At 47.0% G+C, this 25,000-nt stretch overlaps 1 protein-coding gene across 1 annotated transcript in view; it reads right to left on the reverse strand.

The window, feature by feature from the left end:
• The window catches only part of znf407 (zinc finger protein 407), a 194,807-nt gene that overhangs the window by 101,035 nt on the left and 68,772 nt on the right, over positions 1-25,000 (reverse strand). The window contains exon 4 of the mRNA XM_035414067.1: positions 9,271-9,345. Coding sequence (XP_035269958.1) covers positions 9,271-9,345 — 75 coding nt within the window. The remainder of the gene's footprint in view (positions 1-9,270; positions 9,346-25,000) is intronic.

Raw genomic sequence — 25,000 nt, forward strand, 5'->3', positions numbered from 1 at the left:
TAATGCCTCTGCCAAAAATGGGATATGATACGCCGAGCATAATGGGCAGGTATTTTCATAGGTGAAAACTAATTGCAAAGATCTTTCATTCAATTACCAGATGCCACTGGTAACTTATTTACTGAATATTTTTATGTAGCTAATAGCTTACAGTTACAGAAGAATTCAGGTTAAGAACCTGGATTCAATCAAAATTTTGTCCTTAACTTGCAATTAAAATGTGACAGTTCATTTCTCTGTAAAAGAGAACCGGGTTCTCACAGTCAATCCACCTCAAAGCAAAATAAATTTGAAAAAACTATTTGTCAGAATTAAGCAGAACCGTTGATTGAATCCAGGCTTAAGTTGCACCCGGGATTCAAACCCGCAACCCTCTGGTTGCGAGGCCGGTTCCCCGAGCAGTGCCCACATCGCGGCTCGACGTATCCCACGTTTACGTCCCCCGTGCCGTGTGACGCAGGGCAGAAACCCCCGCCGGCGCGTTTCCCTAGCGCTCCAAGGCCGCGCAGGGAGAAGCGTCTAACCTTGCGGGGGCCGGCGGTATAAACACGGCGTATCCGTGACACCCGCGCGTCACGCGCGCCGGGCCCCGCCATCCATCTGGGCCTGATAGGGGGGTGTTATGATGTATAAACCGGGGCCGCGCGTCCGCGACGGCCCATTGTGCTCCTGTCATTAGCCCCGGCCCGCGCCGCGCTGACGGATGAATCGGGATGATGGATTCCGTCCATTCGTATTCCAGCTGATCAGTCTATTAAAAAAGCCATTTGTTCCCCCTGCGTTCAACAACCTTTCCCCAGACCTCTGCAACCTCCACACCCAGATATAAACACACACGCGCACACACGCACACACATGCGCACACACACACACACATGCGCACACGCACACATGCACACACACGCACACGCACACACACACATACGCACGCCTATATACAAATATAAACAGCCATCCGCACACAAACACACATGCATGTACAGTACGTGCATACTCAACTACACACATATCCCACACACACACACACACATACATGTGTTTAAATCTGCCTAAAGAACACAGTCACAGACAAACACAAAGTTACAGCATGCAAACATATACAAACACATGGAAGCACATGCATACACACAGACACATGGACACACGCATACACAAAGACACAAGGAAGCACACACACACACACACACACACACAAACACAGAGGGAAGCACAGGCATACACACAAACACACACAAAAGCACACACATGCACAGTGACACACGGAAGCACACGCATACACACGGGCACATGGAAGCACACACATGCACACAATCACATGATGCCCACAAAATATTGACCACTTTACTCAACGAAGCAGCTCAGTAAATGATTATGTTAGAAGATCAGCAGGCTCTCAATGACCGCATGATGCAGACTAAAATGTTTGGTGGACTAGTTCTCAAGATTCAAGATGCACCAAAAATAAATAAAATAAAAAAACACTGATTTGCTGTTTAGGCTCACAGCTCAGAGATCTGTCAGGTCCTGTTAGTAAAATCACGTCAGTGAAGACTTTCAGCCTAACCCACAACATGTAGACTCCACAACCCCTACAGCAACACACACTATTTCAGAGCACTCTTCCCACCAAACATCTGCCACCTTTCAAAACCTAATTATGAATGATGTGGCTGCTGTTTCGTTTTTGCTATTTTATTTATTGTTATATATAGAGTCAGGTTCCAACTTCCATCAAAGTTTACGCTAGATTTAATCATGCAGTGCTTATTTCTATGCAGGGGAGTACTGCAACTGTCCAGAGGCTTCTACTTTTGCATTGTGTAGATATGTTTCTATTTTGAAGGCATCTTCACACCATTACTTGTGACTGAACATGTGTCACATTATGTGTCAGCAGTCATAAAACAAAACATTTGATTATAAATCCATTGCAAAGTGGTCTTGTCAATCATATGAAGGTGTTATGTATATGCTTTAGGAGGATCTTATGATGCTACACTAAATGCAAACTGTGATCCCTGTTTTTTTTGAAAATGTGCCTAAATTAATTAAATGGGATCTTCACCTATAACCAGCATAGGTATTACTTAAATTTCATTTGTTCTATTTGTGGAAAAATTAATGAATGCCCTCACCAAAGAAAACTATTTGGGAGCATGTACTGTACACGCAAACCCACATACCAACTGCTGAAATCTATGTCCACACTCTGACCAAGCATTCTGGTAAATGTAGTTTTCCTTTCTCCCTTTATCCATTTGAAAGGACTACATGTACTATGCTATGGAAGTACTGCTGGGCCCCCTGCTTTGAGAGTGCTTTGCTGTGCATGTAGAAACTAACTAGGCCACCCGGAGGCCCCAGAACGTGAATTCTTTAAAGACGGCATATTTTTTTCAATTGGACAGGCACTCATAGACACGTATGGACACACAAACACACACACCTGCAAAGACACACATGCAAAGACACACGCACACACACACACGTGCGCGCGCTCGCACACACACACACACACACACACACACCCAGCCCATGGAATTTAATCATGCCATATCTTTTATTTTTAATTTAGTTTTTTTTTTTTTTTTTTTTACAAATGTTAATTAACAGTTGACAGTCAGAATTAAGTTAATAATGTATGTACATTTGTACTGAACATATGGTTCAACCGTTCTATTAATTTCTGATGTCACTTGTCGTATTTAATATGCCTTTTTTCAAATCAATTTTTTTTCCAAGTCGAGAAAAAAATGTACGCCAGTCAGTTTTCCGCAAAATGGATGTTAGCGCTTAGCGCGCTCTCAGCCCCTCAGTCTGAGATGGCAGGGAGACTTCACGAGCGCGCGGGCGAGACTGCGCCTGACAGCGGCGTGAAGGTTCTGACAGCAGGGTAAACGGGGGTGCGAGCGTTCCTTTCGAGTCGAACACGGCGCTGACGTGAGGGGAAACATCTCGTCTCGTCGGTCTGACGGGACGCCGATTCCGGCGCGTACCGTGCGTCGAGTCCGCGCGCCCCCCCCCCCCCCCCCCCTTTGTCTTTGAGGCCGACGCGCGCGACTGTGCGCGAATCGACACGCTATCGACGAAACGTAGAGATAAACGCAACACCGCAAACCTTGCACTGAACCGCCTCAAACGCAACTGAATATTTACTTCTGGACTCTACCCCCCAAAAAAACGGTGTTCAAAAGCACTCCCACAAACACAACTGCTTTTCCAAAAAGCGTTTTCAACCGCTTTATAAATTAAACAGAAAATAGCGGTTCTCTCAGTTACATCATTGAAACTTTGTGGCTTGTTTCACCACTGGCAGGAGAGCTGTTATTACTGACATGTTTGAGTTTTCCTTGGAAGTAACACGGTGATGTGTATTTGCCCTCAAGCAGAGCCCGCATGACAGCCTGCCAACGCTGACTTTTCAGCAGCGCTGTGAATGAGGTTCACACGCTCAGCACCCACAGACCCAAGGAGAGATGCCCGTCACATCTGACTGGCACGACGGGCACTGACCCGCCGGAAGGAAAACCCCCTCGGCGCGGTGCGCAGGCATGGGGAACGGCGTCCGGTTACGGGGAGGATGGAGAGAGTAACCGCCGCGGTGGAGAACCACAGAGCTTAAACGGCGTTTGGGGATTTGGAATTTAAGCCCACGGACATAATGGTGCGTCCCAGCGCCCGGCCTCGGCCAACGAGGTTATCGATCAGGCCGAGAGACAGGGAGGGCAGCCGCGTGTGGAGACTCCCATTTATGGTAAAAGACACTGGGCCTCATTCACAAAACTTTTATCATGTTCCTGTTTTTGGTCTTGGGAAAAGTTCCTATAAAAGCCAATGTGGGATTCATGAAACATTTTGATTTTGAGCGTATCCCAGGTGTATCAGATGATTAATGCCAATTGTTCATCAACTGGATACGTGTTCCTGTTCCTGTGATTAGCATAACGACACACCCTGGCAATCCCATAAAAGGTATGATAACGTCAGAGTCGTGTGCAAACACCAGCCATTCATCGCTCTCCGCAAACATATCTGCACAGTCCCTAAAGTCGCACTCTCTCGCCACTGGCGCAGTTAGCCAAGTAATCCAAAAGCAGGAAATACGCCTTTGCTAAGTGTTGGGTTTGACTGCGCACGTGTGGGTCTTTATATATCATCATCACCAATCATCATTATCAGTCACTTTTTATCGATAAACAAAATGAATTGCATGTGTTCTCAGGTAGCTATCGCAAACTAAAACTAAACTAAAACGACAACTAGGGGTGATAAACATTATCGTAAACTGAAATAAAGATAAAAACAAGTGTTTTTAAAAAAAAAAAACTAAACTAAAACTAGCATACCCGCTCTCAAAAGTAAAACTAAACTCATCAAACCATTGAGCGACCGCACATGCTCAGTGGACAGGGGCTCGGCCATCCTGGAACACACCCCTCCTGGCAGGAGAGAAATGCTTCATCACGGGATGAGGGTGATCACTCAGGATCATTAGGTAGCAATTAGCATTGACCTGACCTTCTGAGGGGATGAGCACGCCCAAACCATGCCAAGAAAATGTACCCCACAGCAGTCTGGAACCACCCGAATCCTTCACTTTTAAACCAAGCACTCAGGCCTGTAGGCTTCTTTAAGGGCGCACCACGTGCCCATTTGTTTGTCTGTGAAGAACATGAGGAAGGATGATTCATCTGGCTACGTCACATTTCTCCACTGCTCGGTAGTCCAGTGTTCTTTGCACTACTGTACTCAAAAAGTCACGTGTCACAAGATCCACCCACATCCTGCAAGATCCTTTACCTCCCTACAAACAGTCACAGGTATGATCACAGATCCTTCTTTTACAATAATACAAAATATGGAGCACCATTGCTTTGTCCCTCAGAACAACTACCACTCTTAGACCCTTCAAAAACAACCTCCGGTGGACTATTTTCTCTAACCAAAAATGTGACCACTGAACACTAGTACATACCATTTTGCCCCAAAACTTTCACACTTTTAGTCTTTATACTTTCTCATTTTTACTTCCTTTCTACTAACCCTATTTCTACCTTTAAACTCTTTATAAGCACTTTTTACCCTTTTCAATTCTATTACTGCAGGACAGGAAACCCACTGGAAAACAGCTGAATAACTAAGAGTATTGCACTTTCTGTTTTTACACTTGATTTCCTGGTGAAATAAATAAATGAAAAGAAATGAAATGAACGTTCATTGCCGGGTCTAATAAGCGGCTTGTGCACCGTGACCCTGTCTGCTCACTCTCAAGATTGACATTTTCAATCAACAGATTTACAGCTGCTCACCTAAAGATAATTCCTGAACACGATAGCCCAGGAGCACGTGCTTCTGAGCACCGTTGCCCTTTGTTGACGATGCCTTTCCCTCAGACTTCCATAACGCCATTTTCCAGACACTTCCTCATGAAACATTAGCAAGCTCAGCTGTCTTCAACACTGAAGCTCTGGCTAAACATGCCAATCACAGCTGTGGATCTCTCCCTCTCAAAGTCACCGAGGTCTCCTCTTCTAGCCATGTTAGCCATAATTACAGGCTACCAGGCCTGCCCGGCATTTCTGTACATGACTCAATTAACTCAGGAACCACACCCGCTTTCACTATACTTTGTACCGCTCATTCATCCAACTGTTTCCACCTTTTGGCCATTACCTGTATATTCCCAATGTATAAAACATAAGCCTTATGCAAGTGCAATTAAAACACCAATAATTAGGTTTTTTAATCTCTTCCCCCCTTTTTTAATTCCTCCCCTCAATCTGGAACCCCTAACGAGTTGCTGCTGTGCCACCCACACACTGCAGCTAAAGCGCATGCACTCCTCAGACGTACTCCCCTCAGCCAGTGACTGCTTCACACTCCACAGACCGCACGGCGCTACAGGTGATGGGTAGCGCAGACTTGAAGAGAGCCGTATCCCAGGATGCTGACGACCGGAAGCCTGTGGGCTCGTGTTGCGTCACGGGGAGCAAAACGGCAAAGGACCCCGGGCCAACTTAAAGCAAGCTTGCCCTCGGCAGGGAGTGGGCCACTGGGTCCTGTTGGTATAGGGTCCTGATCAGTCTGTAGATACAGCCTTAGCCTTGGCTTCAATCTCCCAAGCCAACTGAGCCATTAAGACACACTGTTATTTATTACCTATGCTGAACATTTTAAAAAATATAAATGCATAACTAACATTAGTATGTTATGTACATCTATTTTTTTGTACTTGTATAATGGCATATGAACCTATTACTTTTTCACCAGGCCTACCAGGACGGGCCTATATTACCAGTGCTTTACCAGAACGCAACGCCTATCCCTTTAAATATGTAAGAGAAATTCATTTATTTTTCCTTTGTGCATTTTGTGTGCCGCTCGCCCACAGACAAGCTGTGTCTGTTTACACACAGGCTGGCCCGCGTGTCCATCTGAGCTCATGATCAACAGCTGTCATTACAGCTCCCGCAGCAGACTGTCAGCAGCCCTCTCCGTGCCATTACGGGAGAAAGACTAAACATGGCCGTCGATGTCCACTCTTCGTTCTCGCTCGCGCTACGCCGTCCCCGAGACATCAGACTCCGCATCTTCGCTCTTTCCATTTCCAGGGCCACCTACGGCCGTTCTCTTAAAGGAAATGAATCCAGGGAGAGCTTCAGCCCGGATGTACCGAGCGTTTACGAGCCAGCATTAGAAGGGCCATTTGCTTAGCGAGCGCTTCAAATGTCCAGCAGACAGTTTCCCTACGTTTTATTTTCTTAATGTCTCCCTGTGTTTTTTTTATTTTCTTAACTGAAGTCTCTTCGGGAAGTTTTTCTCTAGCTGCCGCAGACATAAATGTCAAATACTGACAGTAAGGTGAACAAGTGATTTTTTTAAAATGATATTTATATTTCTTTATAATTCCATCTCTATCATCATTTGTCATCACGTCAGCGACGTCGTTGGATGTAGCGCGCGAAAACGCTCGACTCATAACTCTGGAGTAATGAAGGCGATGATGCTGTCATTATTTCAACAATCTGTTCAAGAGATGGGAAATATTAATGTGTTATTATTTTCTCCAGGGAAGTATCACCTGACAAATCCGAACCGATCTTACTCCAATTCAGTCAGAGCATCTCCGGACTGACAGTTATTTTTAACGCTGTGTTTTAATTAGGTTTATATTAGCCTGTCTTGATAAGCCTGCGATGGGTGTTTATCATATCCTTGTGTACATCAAAACGGAAAATGAATAACAGGAAATCATACAAAAGGGGACCCAAAGCACACCCCCCCCTTCTCCCCCCCTCAAATTATCTACATTCATTTCATTTTATTAGAAATGAGTAACTTTTTTCAAAAGAAATATATAAATAAGGGTTTCATCTCTCCCTACTTCATTTATTGTTATTCATTTCTTTTTTTCATAATCGTGATGGAAACCATGCTGACACTTTCTTTTCGGTTTATCAGGTAAACCCAGGCACAATCACACAGATTTAATTTCTATAAATTACCATCTCTGCATACATCAGTCACACCGTGAAGCCTAGCCGCTCGCACACGCATCTGCATTATTAATTCGATTGTCACTGCTCATTTGGGTGTCCCACAACAGACCCGGTCCTGCCAAGCAGAATAAAGCATTAGAGTCGCAGAACCGCCGTTCACACAAAATCAGATGATACACATTCGTTCTTCTTTTTTTGTTTTGTTTCTAAAAAAAAAAAGAAAGCTTCATTATTATATCTGAGACGAATGCAAATCTTGCGCGGCGATGAATAACTCGTCTACCACGTTGCAGTGTTGAGAGAACGTGTCTTTCTGAAGTTGTGAGATAATTTGTTAATCTCTGTCATGTAGCTGTCTGAGCACATCCATACATTTCTTTTCTTTTCTTTTTAAAAAAATGCAATACCTGCAGTCACATTAACTTCAGTTTCATACAGTAGGAGCACACGCTTTAATGTACAACTGGTGGCAGGCAGTATTACACTTTAGATTATGTGCATATCATAAAGCCACGGACATAGCTTTAGAAATAAGATGTGCCCATTCCAACACTGTGGCCCATGCCGCCCATAGAAGACACTGCAATGATCTCACTTTAATGTGAGTAACGTTAGCACATTTCGGGGCAGGGAGCATGCATAAAATCTTAAATGCTACTTGTAAAATTCCAAAACTCCTTCTGAAATAGATGAATTTCCCAGGAGAAAGAACGCTTGTCAGAAGCATCTGCACTACAGGCTAATAGTTGCATAATCATTTTGTCACCTTCAGTTTCCACATGACCAACTTTAAATAGCATTCACTCACATTCATTTTTATTAAATATATCTAATTTATTTCTACAAATACTTAACTTTTTTCCTGCTTTTATGTAGAAAGACTAATGACACGCTCCAGACTAATGTGAGACAGTTGGCCTGAAAGCTGCTGTGGCGGCCATCTTTGTACGACAGCCACACGCACACAACGGCCATTTCTCAGTCCTCTAACGGGGGGCTGCCTTAGACAGACTTCACTGCACAAACAAACTTTTTTGCATAGCCTACAGCTGCATAAGCTACCTGCACTTGTAAGCAATACGCTTGCTAGTGAGAATAAAACATAAAGCCAATATAATATGAAGTCTTGTGAAATGAAAACCAGGGAAAGGACCTGCTTGGGTGTGCTGTAAGCGGGTAGGGTTTCCACAGGCAGCCCAGCCGATGAGTCAGCCCTGCCGTAATACCGCAGGGATCATAAAGCGCATTTGTGAACCCGCATTAACCCGCAGCCGTGGCTCACGGTTCGAACCCGTTCACTTATGTTAATCCTGTCCTTTCTTCCTCCCAAACCGCTGTGAAACAGCACAGTGTGGACCAATTTTTTAAAAGTTCACGAGTCAAATATTTGATGCTATACTAGGCATACACGTGTGCATGTGGGCGTATGTGAGTGATGAGTGAGGTGAGGTGAGTGAGTGAGTGAGAGAGGGGAATGAGTGAGTGAGTGAGTGAGCGAGTGAGTGAGTGCTAAAGCGTATACACCCCCTACTATAATGGAGTCTATGTGCATGAAGTATGTGGCCAGCACAAGACCGTTTCTGGGACAACACTGCAGTAACGTTGCTACAATGGTGAAGAAACCCTTTTAAAATGCTCAGTGCTGGCAGATGCCTAAATGCACGCATACAGTAAAGTAAAACTGCCAGCTGTCTCTTGAGCACTCCCCTGACGCCAGAGTGGAAAGTCAGGATACTCTCTCAACAGGAAACTCAAAACCAAAGTTTCTTACCTTTCTTTGGGCTGTCCCACGCCGTGCTTTCCTAACATGTGTGTGTTCAGGTGCTTCTTCATCACAAACGCCCACCTGAACAGGAGACAGACAGACAAACAGACAAGAGTGAGAGAGAGTCAGTATTTGCCGCCAAACTTCACATTTGATTATTTTCATCAAACACAGGCAGTTGCTGTTGTTTGTTTGTTTGTTTTTTGATGATTTTCGGTAATAAATTCGCGGCCGACGACCGGGCGCGGAGCTCTCACACCATGGCGAATGCCGCCGCCGCAGTCCCCTGAGCCGGGAAAATCACCATCTTTAATGAAACAGGGAACAAACGAGCGGGCGAAAGAAGGATGATTAAAAAGGAGCGCGGTGCCGGTGGGACTCGAGAGGCCGGCTGTGACGCTCGTCAGAAAGTCTCCGGCTTCGGCCGCTTCCTGCCATTTACAACAAAAATAAAGAATTAAAAGATGCTTCCGCACATCAGAGAGAGTGTCACGGGCAGCAGAGTACAGTTCCACCTGCCCCCGCCCCCACCCCCACCCCCACGCCCGTCCCTGCCTCCTGGCACAACACCGGCAAGTGCCCGCCGTACCCAGTACACCACCGTATCAGCCACGCTTACAGGGCAAGCAGGCCGCTTCTCACTGACACAAAACCTGTGCATGTGAAAGAAGCTCAAATCTATTTTTTAATTTCCCTGAAAAGAGGCCATAAATGCAGCTGAGGAAAACTGCACCCACGCGGAGCTGTTGCTTAAACTCCGCACGCTCCAGCACGCACGCAGGAAAACACTCCCACAATGCAAATGTGTAAATACCTGCAAATGTCCGGTCTGTGCGACTATAAACTTTCCCTGGGTTCCTTTATGCATAAAACAATGATGGGAGCCTGGTTCAAACGATAAACTGTGTTCAGAATCATTAACATAATGTTGGCAAGCTTAAGCTCTGTGCCCTAACACACTGGACACTGGATCATTTATAATATGCTTTCACTCAAACGCATGAGTATTCTTTGTTCCTTGGCAAACCCCCCCCCCCCCCCCCCCCCCCCCCCCCCCCCGCCCACCTTCTCCAAAAGAAAAAAAGTGCTAGACAGACAGAACCATAGCCAAGCTCACCACACTGCTATAACCACGTCTTAAACACAAACTCCGCACAATCGACTGAATGGTTTCTGAAAATATAATAACCAGATGACAGGCGTACCGTGCAAATATTATGGCATTTTGTTTCTGTCTTCTTTTATCCTTTTGCTTTTTAATTTCCCAGTAATCATATTCTATTATTGCGTTTTTCTGTCAAAAATATGTGCGTGTGTGTGTGTCTGCGCAGTGTGTGTGCACATCTGTGCGTACGCTGGGCATGTGTGCACGTGTGTGTATAAGGGTGTGTGTGTGCGCAATCACATGCATGTTGGACGTGTGTGTCTGGGTGTGTGTGTGTGTGTGTGCAATCACATGCGTGTTGGACGTGTGTGTCTGGGTGTGTGTGTGCGCAATCACATGCGTGTTGGACGCGTGTGTCTGGGTGTGTGTGTGTGCAATCACATGCGTGTTGGACGCGTGTGTCTGGGTGTGTGTGTGTGCAATCACATGCGTGTTGGACGCGTGTGTCTGGGTGTGTGTGTGTGCAATCACATGCGTGTTGGACGCGTGTGTCTGGGTGTGTGTGTGTGCAATCACATGCGTGTTGGACGTGTGTGTCTGGGTGTGTGTGTGTGTGCAATCACATGCGTGTTGGACGTGTGTGTCTGGGTGTGTGTGTGTGCAATCACATGCGTGTTGGACGCGTGTGTCTGGGTGTGTGTGTGTGCAATCACATGCGTGTTGGACGCGTGTGTCTGGGTGTGTGTGTGTGTAATCACATGCGTGTTGGACGTGTGTGTGTGTGTGCAATCACATGCGTGTTGGACGTGTGTGTCTGGGTGTGTGTGTGTGTAGTCACATGCGTGTTGGACGTGTGTGTCTGGCGGCGCACGTGTAAGTGCGTGTGTGGTATTGCTTTAGCTGCGATATCAATCACAGACACCTGCAGCACTCTGTACACGGCTACAGCGCTGGAGGAGCTGCTTTATGTCCTCAGCGCTGTCAGAGAGAGGAGGAAGAGAGTGCTATGCAGCCGCAGGAGCATCGATCGCCATATTCTGCAGGGACATGTGTACATTTCTCCCATAATGAGTGCACCTACCTCTCTCTCTCTCTCTTCCTCCCTCTTGCTCTCTCTCCCCATCTCTCCCTCTCTCTCTCTCGCCCCCTCTCTCTTTCCATATCCCCCCTCTCTCTCCCCCATCTCTCTCTTTCCCCCTCTCTCTCTCCCTCTTTCCCCCCCCCCCTCTCTCTCTCTACCTCTCTACCTCTCTCTTTCTCTTTCTCTCTGTCCCCCCCTCTCTCTCCCTTTCCCCCCCTCTCTCTCCCTCTCTCTCCCCGTCTCCCCCCCCCCATGTTAACGGGCCCAGGCGCAGTCGCTCATCTCTCCGTGTCCCTGACACAGAGGAAGAGAAAAGGGCCCTCAGAGGCATAAAGGCAAGAGGAATTCTCCAATCAATACTTCCAATCCCTTCAGCTGTCAGCGCCGTCAATATACACAGCTAACCGTCTGTAAGGCCGGGGTTGCAGCTCCACGTCGTTAGGGTTGGGGGGTGGGGGGTGGGGGGTGGGGGGAATGCGCTGGAGGTTACGCCGCCCCGGGAGCACTCCGCAGCCGAAGCGCGGCCCGGCGCCCGGGATCCCGCCCAATGGCGGGGCGCCCCCAGGGGGAGTTTCTGTCGCCGGGGCGCCAGCGACACCGATACACTTCCCAAAGAATCACCGTCACGGCAACCAGGCCGTCACATCCGTCAGCCCCTCCACTTTCCCCCCGACGGCCATATAAATATTCAAAGTGGTTCCCTCTTTAGTTTTTTTTATTTTTTATATCCCCCCCTCTATAATCAATCCGTCCATCCGGAATGTTTGCCCGGGAGGGCACCGACAGATACAGCAGGTCCTGTTCCCTCGCAAAAGAAGAGTGATGAGATCAAACAGCAAAGCATTCTGGGAGCGCGCAGGAAACCCGGGGCTGCGGCGTGACAGCAGGCGCTATAAATAAAGTAATAAACACATAAATCCACACAACAGTTGTGTTTTTTTTTTTTCTTTTAACAAAAATTAATTTAAAAATTTCAGCTGCGACGTTTCGCCGTTCGTTGTTTAAGTTGCGGCGTAAAAAAGGGCTTGCAAACATTTCTGTTAATTATGTATTACAGCTGTCCTTCACCAACTTAATTACTAAGTGCTGAAAGGCAATAGACTCGATTTGCATATGTACATGAAAGACGTGGCGTATGCAAAAATATGGTTTTAATTAGCATTCTTTGATAGGGAGGGTTGCGAATCAGGCTGGCATGTGTAAGATTTTCATCTCGGTCCCTGAATTAATCCAGACATGCCATGGCACGGCTGGCAGTGCCCACTGGATGTCTCTGATGTGGAACTCCCGAAATAAATCGCAGGCAGGAGGGCAACCGCTACGCGTCTATTTAAACAAGCTGTTCATTTTCTACGCTCTTCACTTCTTGGCTACGGGTGCTGTCAAGTTATCACGGGGAATCTTTCCCGCACGCTGCCTCTAGGGGGAAAACAACATAATTTGGTCCCTTAAAAAAAATGATTGTGTCTTGATTATTATTATAAAGGAACATTAGAGGATGCCATTCAGCCTATCAATTTTTCAATAAATTTAACTAATAAGACTTTCTCGGCCTGAGGGAGGTTCATAATATCATCATAGTTAAAAAGAATGGTTCGCATTTCACATTATCCTCTGTAACTAATCGACATGCTTCCCCTCGTTAGCTCTGCGATGCAAATAATGATGTACTGCCACTTTAATCATACGCCAGGAGAGAAGGCTGATTGTGTTGTTTATGATTCCCCTCTTTTATTTAGAATGAAATGATCGCCTGTGAAAATAGAACGCGTATCCGCCATTCCGCAGGACCATTGTAAACGAGTTAAAAAGATTAAAGAGGATCTCAGACACTTCCGGCTTTTAAATACGTCCTTACTGTACGTCTGCAACGCTGTCATCACGTGTAACATCAATCAGGGACTGTTTACGGTGTATAACTATGTTGCAAATGCACTGACCGCATGATCATCCAAAGCAGAATTAAGACCTCAGCCTCTGTCCTCCAAATTTTAGCGCGTGGTGTAATGTTACATCTTTTATCAGAGTAGTTTACAGCGAATGAAAGGATAGTTCATTATGACAATGGTTGCTGCTGCTCTTGCCTACCTACCAGATGTATTTATGATCTTTGCTTTGTAAGTGACTCAAGATAAGAACATCTGTCAAGTTAATGCAATGCAGTGTAATGCAACTATGATAATATTTGCTGAAATGAACTTGCTGAAGGAATAACCACATTCGGCATTACATCATTAACATATTTTGGCTGTAATAACGCTAATAAAAAAAACACCAATGACCCGGCTCGCTTTGTTGTTTTATGTTACCATTGGAGATGACATATGAAAATGTACTTCAGAGAACAAGAACAGACCAGGCAGAGTCTCTAAATGTCACATGCTCCTTACTGTTTCTTGTGGGCCAGTACACGCAGTATATAAAGATACTCTATTATCATAACCGAGATGACAGACTCTGTTCTTTATATTGAAAGTTCAGCCGCTGCAGTTCCTTAGTCAATCACTTAAATGGAAACAGGAACTCCTTGGCCTGACCAGGAATCAAAGCAGACATGCAGTGCCTCACTAGTGAACTGCATCTGATAAAACACTTTGTACTTTCTGCCCATGACAACAGATCTAAGATCACCTCACCTACCCCAAATCACAACCGCAAACATTTAAGTGTGAAATTCTAAGTCTGACCCAGGATCAGTTGTATTTCAGGGCACTGGCTACATAGTACAGGTCACAGGAAGTAGCCTGAAGAACGGTGAGCTCGCTCTCAGCCAATAGCGGGCTGATGGAACAATCATTACTATCCCTTCAGCATTCCACATGGCAAATGTTCTGCAGAAATCCGAACCTCTTTGAACTTCTTTAAAGACCGAAAACAAAAACATTTCAGCGCGGCGACGGAGATTGGTTTTGATTAGGGCCGTAAATAAACACAGCATGCTGTAACTTCTCCCTTCTCCCCCCTCGCTGTCTGACTGCGGATAACCGGCCGGGGTTTTCAAACCCTGCGCCGGCGCGGTCGGCTGTGCCGGTCGGCCGACGGGAGAGAGGGGCACCCCTCGCCCCGCAGAGGTAGCCGAGCCTCGGACCTGCCGCCTCAGGGTAATCCTAACATGTCCCCGGAACGCACTCAGACACCCACATCACTTCTGTGACACTCACACAGGAAACAGGAAACAGGAAACACATCAGAGGAAATGCACCTACCGCCATCTATTTCACATGTTCCATCCAATCCAAGTCAAAAAAACACATACACGCACACATACATACATCTCTCTCTCTCTCTCTCTCTCTCTCTCTCTCCCCCTCTCTCTCTCTCTCTCACTGCTTCATGAAGGACTAAAAAGACGTTTGAACATGTGTCTCATCTTTTACTTTTCCATCCTTTCAAAAAGCATAAAGAAAACATTACCTTTGAGCATAATTGTTCTCTGTGTGACAAAGGATGCAAGATTTCTGATGAAAGATAACATGGCAAAATTGCATACATTACAAATTACACCCTATAATATACACGCATGACATTATGTTCATGAAAGCGGCAATCATTTTATGATTCATTTTCTGACAATAATTTTAATGCGTCTTCCGCGTAACTTTGAATGTCACAATGCATTACGTATTACGGGTATTTATGTATTGCTTCTATAATCATTTCACAGTGGCCAGAGGAACTGAGGGCGGGAGTGGGTGGAATGGGACCGCTCCACAGAACAACGGAGATTTTCCAAAGAACGGCCAAGAAAGCACACAAAAAAAGCCAAACTGTGAAATACCAGGTGATCTGACCTTCAGTCAACATATTGACTTCTATTAAATAATTTAGACGTGAGACCTATTAAAAGGCCAGCCCGCCTCCTGCCATCACTCTGATGAATATGAATCCGAGGCATTTGAATGTGTAATGTACTGAATCTCATATAGCCGCAGTCCCATCTATCTACCTTAGGTGTTTCGAGTTACTGTTTAAGTGGCCGGTGTCTTATCACAAATATTGACGCGCATCCGCTGATTGGAGAACAGTGAGTCAGGGGGAGAGCAGCATCTAATTTATCATCCTCATTGTCTGATTGGAATTCTTTTGAGGTCGAATGGATTTTAACTTGAAGCTTTATGAATGACGTGCACATTTATAGAACTCCCTGTCGGCTTTCGATTCATCCTCTGCTCCAACTCAAACGCGAGACAGCCCCCATGTAATGAGGAGAAAATAAGGCGTGGAGACAAGTGCTACTGCTAGTGCTGAACTTATAAGGACCTCTTCTTTTGTTTTTTTTTTAGAAAGACTTCTCATGACCCCACCAACTAACCACAATCTCTTTAGAGCACACTAGTGGTCTGTGATAGCGCTGTATTTAAATGTTCCTTTTAACAGATGATAAATATAACCATTCACTTTGCCTTTTTTTGCTGTAAAGAAGTTGTAGGCCTACACAAGCACATGCACCTCTAAATCTCCATTCAGAATACAAGTGAATACCTTCCACTTGGGTTGTGATGGAAAACTACCAAGGAAAACCTGATTTTGAATTCTAAAATAAAGGTTGCACACCCTTCTCTCTGGACTGGTCTTTTCACCCTGACAAAGTCATCAACTGAAATGAAGGCTATTTCCCAAATCTCAGCGCACACTGAGGAGAACGTGCGGCCTTCCTTTTCACATTGACATCACTGATCCCTTGGTCTGCATCTCTGTAACAGGGGGTTGCATTTCCTCCCTTTCCTTAAGAGAGGGGAATGTGACTGAAAAGAATCTAATATTACCGGAGCGTAATTAAAAAGCCGGGCAGCGGAATCAGAAAGTAAAGTGAATTCCTCCGCTGTCTGGAATGCCGGCGCTGCCGGGAGAGGGCCTCGGAGAGCGCGGGCCCCGTCCCGCCGGATCGCGCCGCGGCGCCTTCCCCCCGCTCGGCGGAAAAGGCACGGCGCGAAAGCGGGCAGGCCATTTTCCACGGTACGCCGCTTCCAGGCGAGCAAATGGGAGCTCTGAGGGCGGGATGCCGGTCCCCCGCCTCATCTGCCAGTCCTAATGATGGCGTCCACCTGCTGTTTTACTGTCACAGCTGGAGCCGCTTCCCCATCTCCCGGCAGCGGCGGCCGCGCCCGCCAGCGCACATCGCTCTCCGCGCCTCATTACTTTGATGAACTTTTTTTTACGGTCAGCGGGCACGAGGACCTCATTTGAGACCGCGCGGCCTTGCCGGGCTTCGGGGGTGGGAGGTGGGAGGTGGGGGGGGGGGGGGAGATCTCGGGGCTCCTGCGCGGGGTTGGGGTCGGAGTCGGAGGAACCGCGCGTCGCCTGGGTCCGGTGGCGATTCGGCCCCCTTCCCGCCTCCCAGCGGGCCTAGCTGCCTGGAACAGGTGCGCGGAGCGTGGAGACTATTTTTCTTCCCTCTTTCCCGCATTTGTCCGTGAGCTGTTGCTTCTTAAGAGGGGACCTGGGGTTGGGTCTCATAAAAAAAAAAACTCTTTGATACTCTGACTTTTGTGCTAGAATTTAAAATTTATCTTGAACTCTGTAGCACAGCTTCAATATAACAGTACAATCAAGGAGATTTTTTTTGGTCATTTTGCCAATCCAAGCCTTGGTTACTGGTGAACGCTTATTCCCATATAAGCCTAACGATTTACACACACAAATTTGGAAAAGTTCCATTTGAAGTCATCCCAAAGGCCAGATAAATATTTAAAGTAGTCCCTCTTTTTGTTTTGCGTAAATAGCCGTTTTGCCGTTCGCCAACCCCACGCCATTCACCATGGTGCACAGCTCCACACGTTCCCCAGGTTCACTCTCATTAAGAGCAACTTAAACAGAGCACCTGGAAACATGTACTCTACCCTCAGCACGGACAGAGAGACGCGATCATGACAATCAATCACAGCGGCTGGCGCGCGCAGAGTGATCTCATGGACCATAAGCGATTGGGAAGGCGCGCCATGGTGGGTCTGCGCGGAAGACTGACGGCTCTGACAGCGGGTGAACACACGGAGCTAAAGAGCCCGGCGCTCCGCTTTCAGCTAGAACGAGGAACATCAAAATACGGGATAATCGCAGGACGACGCGCGAGGAATCGTCACATCGCATCAAGAGCCTTCGCAGACACATCAAGGCACAAGCCCCACCTGGAAGAACGTGACGGGGATTAGAGCCCGAATCAGGCACGGCAGTTTGACGGAGGTCTGTTTGATGGGGAAAATTAAAAATGATCTAAAAATAGGCACGAAATATCACTTACATATTTCATGTGCCGTAATATCTGTAGCAGGGAGGGAGGAAGAGATCGAGAGAGAGAGAGAGAAAAAGAGAGAGAGAGAGAGACGAAGAGAGAGGAAGAATGGCGGCGCCGTCATTCTGAGTGACAGAGGAAAACTTGACTACATGTCAATATTACCTTGGCCGTGTCTTCCAAGAAAGCCTCTTATGGAAATATCACCTAATGTAACAGCCTCTTTGAAAGTTGGGATTGATTTTATACTATTTTGGAAAAGCGGGCGCTTGATCTTCGCGAGCGTGGCAGACAGTTTATGAAAAAGGTAAAAGAGCTCTTTGTTTGTCGATCACTGTCAAGGCTCTTACTAGGCCAGACATCACTTTTAACATTATGCAGAGATGTCTGTATGTGTGAATTCTAACAGGGGGGAAAGAAGGGCACTCCTCTTTCTCTTTTTTATCCGCGGCTGTGCTTAAAGAGAGCCTGGCCCTGTTAGGCCCGTCTCTCGAGTCAGTCACTCACAGCCTTTACTCAAGCCGACAGGATGACTGAATATGCAGCCGCATTCGCAGTGACAGCTCGCCAAGGCTGGGGTACACCGAAAGACCATTATGAAACAGCTCCAGCCATATTTACTTTTTAAATGGCGTCCCATGCGCGTTTTTTTTTTCTCGTGTAAATAAATTTCCGACAGCGAACGCCGTTCACAAATTGTACTGCGGTCATCTTTATAAGATTGTATGTAGAGGAACTGTACACTCTGTTTTGTCACAATATAGTGTGTTGGCCCCATACTAATCATGTTGACTTTTTATTTATTTATCTTACGTGCATACTCTGGTTAAAAGCATACATTGGTTAAGAGTTGCATTATTGTTGCAATTTCTCTGTCATCTCCATATAGGGGAAATTATGTAAAATTAATAAGACAAGTATCAACTGCATTTTAGGACATGCATTTAGATTCAATTCCTAGTAGTAAATATCATAACATGTTAAACTCATAGGTCTGGTCGGTCCCTTTTTAAACTGTGACTGGAAATGACTGGGAATCAGTGCAGTGGGCTAACAGAGCAGCGCTCTCTGAGCAGTCACGGTACAGGCCCGTGTGTACAGAGAGGCTGGCTGGAGGAGCAGGCCTGAACCAGGGCTGGAAAGTGACGCTAATAGGACAGAAGCTAAAGCCAGCTTTGGGCTGGAAAAAGCATGTCATTACCTGTATCAAAACACACTGCGTTACAAGGGCAGCGAGGCCTGGATTCCATCTCGTTTTGTCCTCCACATTAACACATTAACTTTCAGGGAGACAGTTTGGCGAGTTTACTCTGTTGATTGTTGAGCTTGCCAAGCTATATATTGGTGAAGAAGAAAAAAATAAACTGAAAAATAAAGTGAGTCAAAAGTTAAGCAATAATGATGATTGAATCCAGGCCCTTGTCTAAACGGATGCCGGTAAAACTGAATGCACTCTGTGAGGACAACAGCTCATGTTATTTTGTGTTTAGATCCTTGTTCACTTGTTCAGAACCCAGACAGTAGGAAAACAAGCAGCGACAGTCACTTATATGAAAATTTCCCCTCCCTGTCGTGGGCAGTAGATGACTAATGCAGACTCACAAGATGAGTTGTTTTCACAATTCTTATAAAATCCACAAAACGGAGGGGAACAATAGCCGAGAAATAGATAGTTTGGCTATTCAAGGGGGCTTTTAACGGTGCGGTAAAACGAGGGAAACGCTCCGAACCAATAAGACGCGCGCGTTCCGCTGAGAGCGGCCGGTGACGTCAGCACGAACCATCCGTCAGGGGTAGCCGCCGTCGTCGTGGGAACGCTTCCTCGTGTTCCTTCATGCTCCCGGTGAAGTGCGGCCACACGCCACGCGTTCACGGGCGCACGGGCACGGTGGTGGGGGGGGGGGGGGGGGGGGGGCAAGTCCCCTACCCAAAGGGGTGCTGAGGGCACGGGAGTCTCGCGGACCGTGGCGGAGGGCGCCCAACCTCAGCGTGCCCCTGCCCCCCATCCCCCACCCCACCCCACCTCCTTATGCCCACAAGAGAGAGACCAACCCTGTGCTTCCACAGGGAGCCTGCTGCAATGGATGAGTCCCACAATGCACCCTGGCGGAAAGGAGCAAGCCGCAGAGAAGAGAACCCGCTTGACAAATTTGACAAAAATAACGAGCACAATGGATTATCGCCAAGCTCAGGCAGCCGTGCTTTGATTCAATTCAAAATTAAAAAGGCATAACACCAAGCTTTGTTTACACCCTTCCCCGCTACCCACTAGCTAGCTGGGTCTTGCTGACATGATGTTTTTTTGCGCGACTTTTTTAAAGCAGTTCACTTCTGCCATTTTTTTTTTTTACATTCGAAAGTTTGGGTATCATCTTCAAGCGCACCTACGGCCGTTCCCCGGAAAAAAAAAATGAACGGTTGCTGGAGCTTGAAATTAATTTCAAGTTTTTACCAGAGAAAAGTCAATAAATATTTCCAAATCAACCCCAGGGACAGTGTTTAGCTGTGCGTACCACGAGCACACACCAAGTCACTGGGCCTCGTAAGGCTGATTTATAAATGCACGGTACGCACCCCCCGAGGGTAACAAAGTCCCTCGCTTTTACTTTCTCATAGGACCACGCTAGGTGTCTGTTAAACATTTATCCATCTTTAGTATCACCCTAATATCCACTCGCGTGTTTTATCGACAGACTTTCCAGCGCCGAAGCACTCATAGATCCTTAAAGCCAGCGACGCCACGCGCGCTTGTTCCTCAGTAACGCGGTGACCATCTCTCCGTCTCCGGGTTTGGGTTGGACGCGGCTCGCTCGACTCTGCAGTGCAGGCCCACCGAAAGCGGGACGCCTGTGCTACTCACCCTTCAGACAGCAGCCCTCTCGCGAACCGGGTCGCGGCACGCGGTCCCACGCGTCGCGCGCGGGAACGCCGCCGGTCGCGCGACCACTTCCTCCCAAATCCACCGACGTCCCACCGAGGAGCGCGCGTTTTCCGACTGGCCGACTGCTAAAGGCCCTCAGCGTTCTTTACGCAAATGTATTCTCCCTCTGCCGTGTTGCTTGAGATGTGAAGAATATGTTTTTTTTTTCCCTACCCCCCCCCCAGTTCCTCCCCCAGCTTCTGCGCTAAATCATTAAACACCAGCTCCCCTCATTATCTCCCCTAACAAAACTTCTATAAAACCAAATAAATCAAAGGCCACAGCACTAACAGCCGTGAATATGTAAAATATATAAATTACAGACCGGCTATGTGGCAGACCTGGTATTTTAAAAAGCTTGGTGTACAATTTCTCTGGTATACTGCAATTTATAATTCAGGTGTCTTCACATTCATCAGGTCTGTACAGGTGTGTGTGTGTGTGTGTGTGTGTTAATATTACCTTTACAAATCCAGGCTGTATTTAATATCTGACCATTCATGCCCCAGCATCTGGCACAGTTTCCAATCAAGGATAGCCATTGTCTGAAATCATTTCAAATGGAGCCGTTTAAACACAGTTTTCGCTAAATCTCTGCCTATCCATCCACCTTATTTTCCCTCCTGAATTCACATATTAATGAGTGTTTTAAGACGGTCTTGATCCATCTGAATTTGACACGGTTAAAATGTTTCTCCACACATCCAAGGCACAGGGACAATCAGTGTCTTATCCTGGGAGATTAGCAGTACCCCAGGCATCTCCAGATTACAGTGCTAGCGGTAAAGAGCGATGCACCTGCGTTTTTTTTCAAAACGTGTCTCTCAGACTAATTAGACTCAACATGTTTTGACTGCCCTTCCTCTTGATTTACAGTTGTGTTTGTTTTGGGATAAACCCCCCTTTTTTTTTTTTGTTCTGCTGGCTGGCTCTCGAAATCGACACAGGAGCGGTTAGCGGGATCCGGGTTAGCGGGATCCGGGTTAGCGGGATCCGGGTTAGCGGGATCCGGGCGCGGATTGCTCAGACGCTCCGGTTCTTTCACGGAGAGAGACGGACCTGTTGTCATTGCGACTCGAACGGAAGGCGGGCGCTTGCGTCTCTCCCGAAGGCCGCGGCTGAAATTACAGGCAGCCTCCGACGGGCATGTAGCGCGGTCTCCCTCGTAATTGGGTGGCGGCTAATTGAGAGCCAGGCCTCAAAAGCGCTCGCTTGGGGACGCGCGGGGAGTCAGATCCACTCAGGCCCCGGTGAGCAGAGAGACCGAGGGAAGAATCCTCAGCTCCTCAGGTTCCCTTACGGGGGGCCAGCCCACATGGGACCCGCGCGCGATGAGTCTGGTTTTTAAAAAAGCATGATTTATTTAGTGTGTTTACTGCTTACTGTTTCTGCCACTCCTCTGAGAGCAAATTACATTCTTTGAAAAAATCTCCCCAAAGGACAGAAAGAACCCCTGAACCCCAAAGCACTTGACTTCCTGAAGTATCTCGTGCGACTGTTAGAAAGAAAAAGGCTTTCCTGAACCCCTGCAAATGGCCATCAGCCGCCAGTTTGTCCTCGCCTACGCGTTTAATTTGCTTTCTCCCTTACCAAAAAAAAGCTCGCCTAAAAATGTGGATACTAAAAAAAGGGAGTGGTTCTGTATTTTTCGCAAATCTCTCGTGATACGCTTTCAAATAGCAGAGTTTCCTTTTAAAATCAACAAATCAACATACACGCACAAAGGTATATTTACTGTATATATAAAACAAAAATAACTCCGGCCTTTAAACTCTCTGTGAGAGTTGCGTATGAGTAAAATGTCACCTTCAATTTCCAGTGAAGAAAACTGAAAAAAAGAAACAATGCCTCACAAATTTTTCACACACGCACACACACACACACTCTCTCTCTCTCTCTCTCTCTCACACACACACACACACACACACACAAAACCCCATGCAAACGCAAACACATAAACTCTGTGTACAATACAATACTTGTGTGTGTGCGTGCATGTGTGTGCATGCATGCATGTGTCTGTGTGTGCATGTGTGTGTGAGCATGCTTGCGTGTGTGAGTGTGCATGCGTGTGTGTGAGCATGCATGTGTGAGTGTGCATGCGTGTAAAAACCTAAACCTCCACTGTTTTGTGGTTTGCGTCTCATTATTTATGTGTCAAAAAGCAGGCCGAGGGCAGCTCTCCAAGGAAATTCAACGCAGGTAAAGGTTTAGTTGGATATACCAAGCGTTTAACTATACGCACGGTAAGCACCAGCATTCTCTTTCCAACTGCTAAAGGATTCATTTCATTCAATTTAATTGTATCCTACCTACATCAGAGCTTTGCTATTAGAGTCCCCTCGCTTGATATTCTAAGTTGTATGGAGGTAGGATGTTGCATGCAGAACCCATCCCCCTGCAAGTAATGCAGACCCTCACTAAATGTGAAGAAATCTGAGACCTTTCCTCCCCTGAATAAACAACATACCCCAATCTCTGAGGCACACACTCACACACACACACACACACACGCACACCAAACAGCGGCCAGAATGATTTGAAAAATAATCTTCTGTAAATATGATTAATGCTTCCCAGACTTATAAATTATTATTTGTAATAGCCGTCACGGAATTACGACTGTGAATGCACTTAGCCGGTGCCCTTATCTAAATGAGAGTGCTTACTGTTTTAAATATTGTACATTTTTTAACCGATTCGCAGCGCAGCCCAGAGTCCAGGGCCCCGACCGTTACTCCACCGTGATTTAAAGTTCCGCCATGAATCACTGTTTTATAATGCTTCATGTTTCGCTCCTGAATACAAGCATTTACTTTGCATTACACGCAACACAATCTACTCTACAGCAAGGTTAGCGGGAGAGGCTACGCGTCCCCCGTAAAGGTCATTAGCCGCTGCGGTCGAAGGCCAACGCTGTGCGGAGCAGATCTATCAGAGCCAATGCGACCAGCTCAAAGTGAACGCGCGTCTTGGGCAGCTACAGTTCTGCACAACCGTATGCGTTTGCTCGTGAGGCCATATTGTGCGTACTGAAACAGAGAAAATGCTATCTGTTTCGGCGGCTAAACGAAGTTAGCCGCGGTTTCCCCCGCTCTGCGCGAGAAAGCCGGAGCTTAAACTGCGGTCCCCAGCCGGAAAGGCATTACGCGTCCGTAAGTATTCAAACATAAGTAAATTAATAAATAAAGAGGCGGCATGCAAATGAGGGTGACGAAAGCGGGCTTTCAGCCGGCTCCTTAAAGTGCGAGCTATTCATCACCTGAGCCCGTAAAGCAGCCTCTCCTGTCCTTAGCATATTCTAATGAAGCCTATCATGCAAATGAGGGTGACCTTTCTCTTGCTTTTTTGCAAGTTCACATTTATGCGGGGAGCGCATATATAACGCCGCGCGCGCACGTATATATAGCGCGCTGGCAGCGCCGCCGCGGAGCCGCTGTAATTACCCTAATCAATTAGCAGCTGCTGTTCGCCGCCCGTGCTTTACAGCCGGTGTCAGGGCGGAGGGGCTCTTCCGCCATTTTTTTTTTTACGGAGCCGTTATGGACGTCGTCTCCTGACCCAGCCGCCTCACCCGCACACCCACTCCCTCCCCTCTACCCCATCCTCACCCTCATCCTCCCCACCCTCCTCCCGCCATCCCCATCCTCATCCTCGCCGGAGCGGCGGTAGGGCGAGAGTCTGGGGGGGCGGGCGGTGGTGGGGGGGGGGGGGGGCGGTAGAAGGCTGAACGTCAGCGCGCGACGGTGAGCGGTGAGCAAACAGCCAAAGTTACGCATCCTTACAATGACTTTGAACTTTTCAGCTTGTAAAAGCGCAACATAAATATTGAAATATTGAAATGACAGATGCGCTGCCGTGAGGAGGGGTGGGGAGGGGGGTTAGGGTGGGGGGGGGAGAGAGGGAGAGAGAGAGAGAAAGACGGCGGAGGGAGACGGATGTGAAGAGGATGAGGCAGGGGGGCCTGGGTTCCCTCTCCTGCGGGTGAGCAAACAGGCCGTAGCCTCCGCCAGGCAACAGGCTATTCCGCCGACAGTTATGGATAGGAAACATTACTAGGGCTGGTAATTAAAGCAAAAACTAATACCGCCTCTTGGATGGGGAATTTCATACAGAGAAACGATTTATCACTGCTTCCAGTCGACAGAAGTAGAATGAATTACACACATATTTAGTCTCGCGGACTATGGGAAGCGCTTTTGTTTATTTATTTATTTACCTATTTGCGTATTTGTTTATTTATTTATTATTTATTCATATTCATTTTGAAACAAGCGCGCTAAATAAATGTGGACGATACGTTTCTCCCTTTCCAGCGCGCCCTGGTGTGGTGAGCGTAATGAGCACGCGTGCAGACTTCAGCGCTGGTAGGCTCAGTGGCAGGTCGTTTGGAATAATGAG

The sequence above is a fragment of the Anguilla anguilla genome, chromosome 1 (genome assembly GCF_013347855.1).
Source record: "Anguilla anguilla isolate fAngAng1 chromosome 1, fAngAng1.pri, whole genome shotgun sequence".
NCBI classification, from domain to species: domain Eukaryota; kingdom Metazoa; phylum Chordata; class Actinopteri; order Anguilliformes; family Anguillidae; genus Anguilla; species Anguilla anguilla.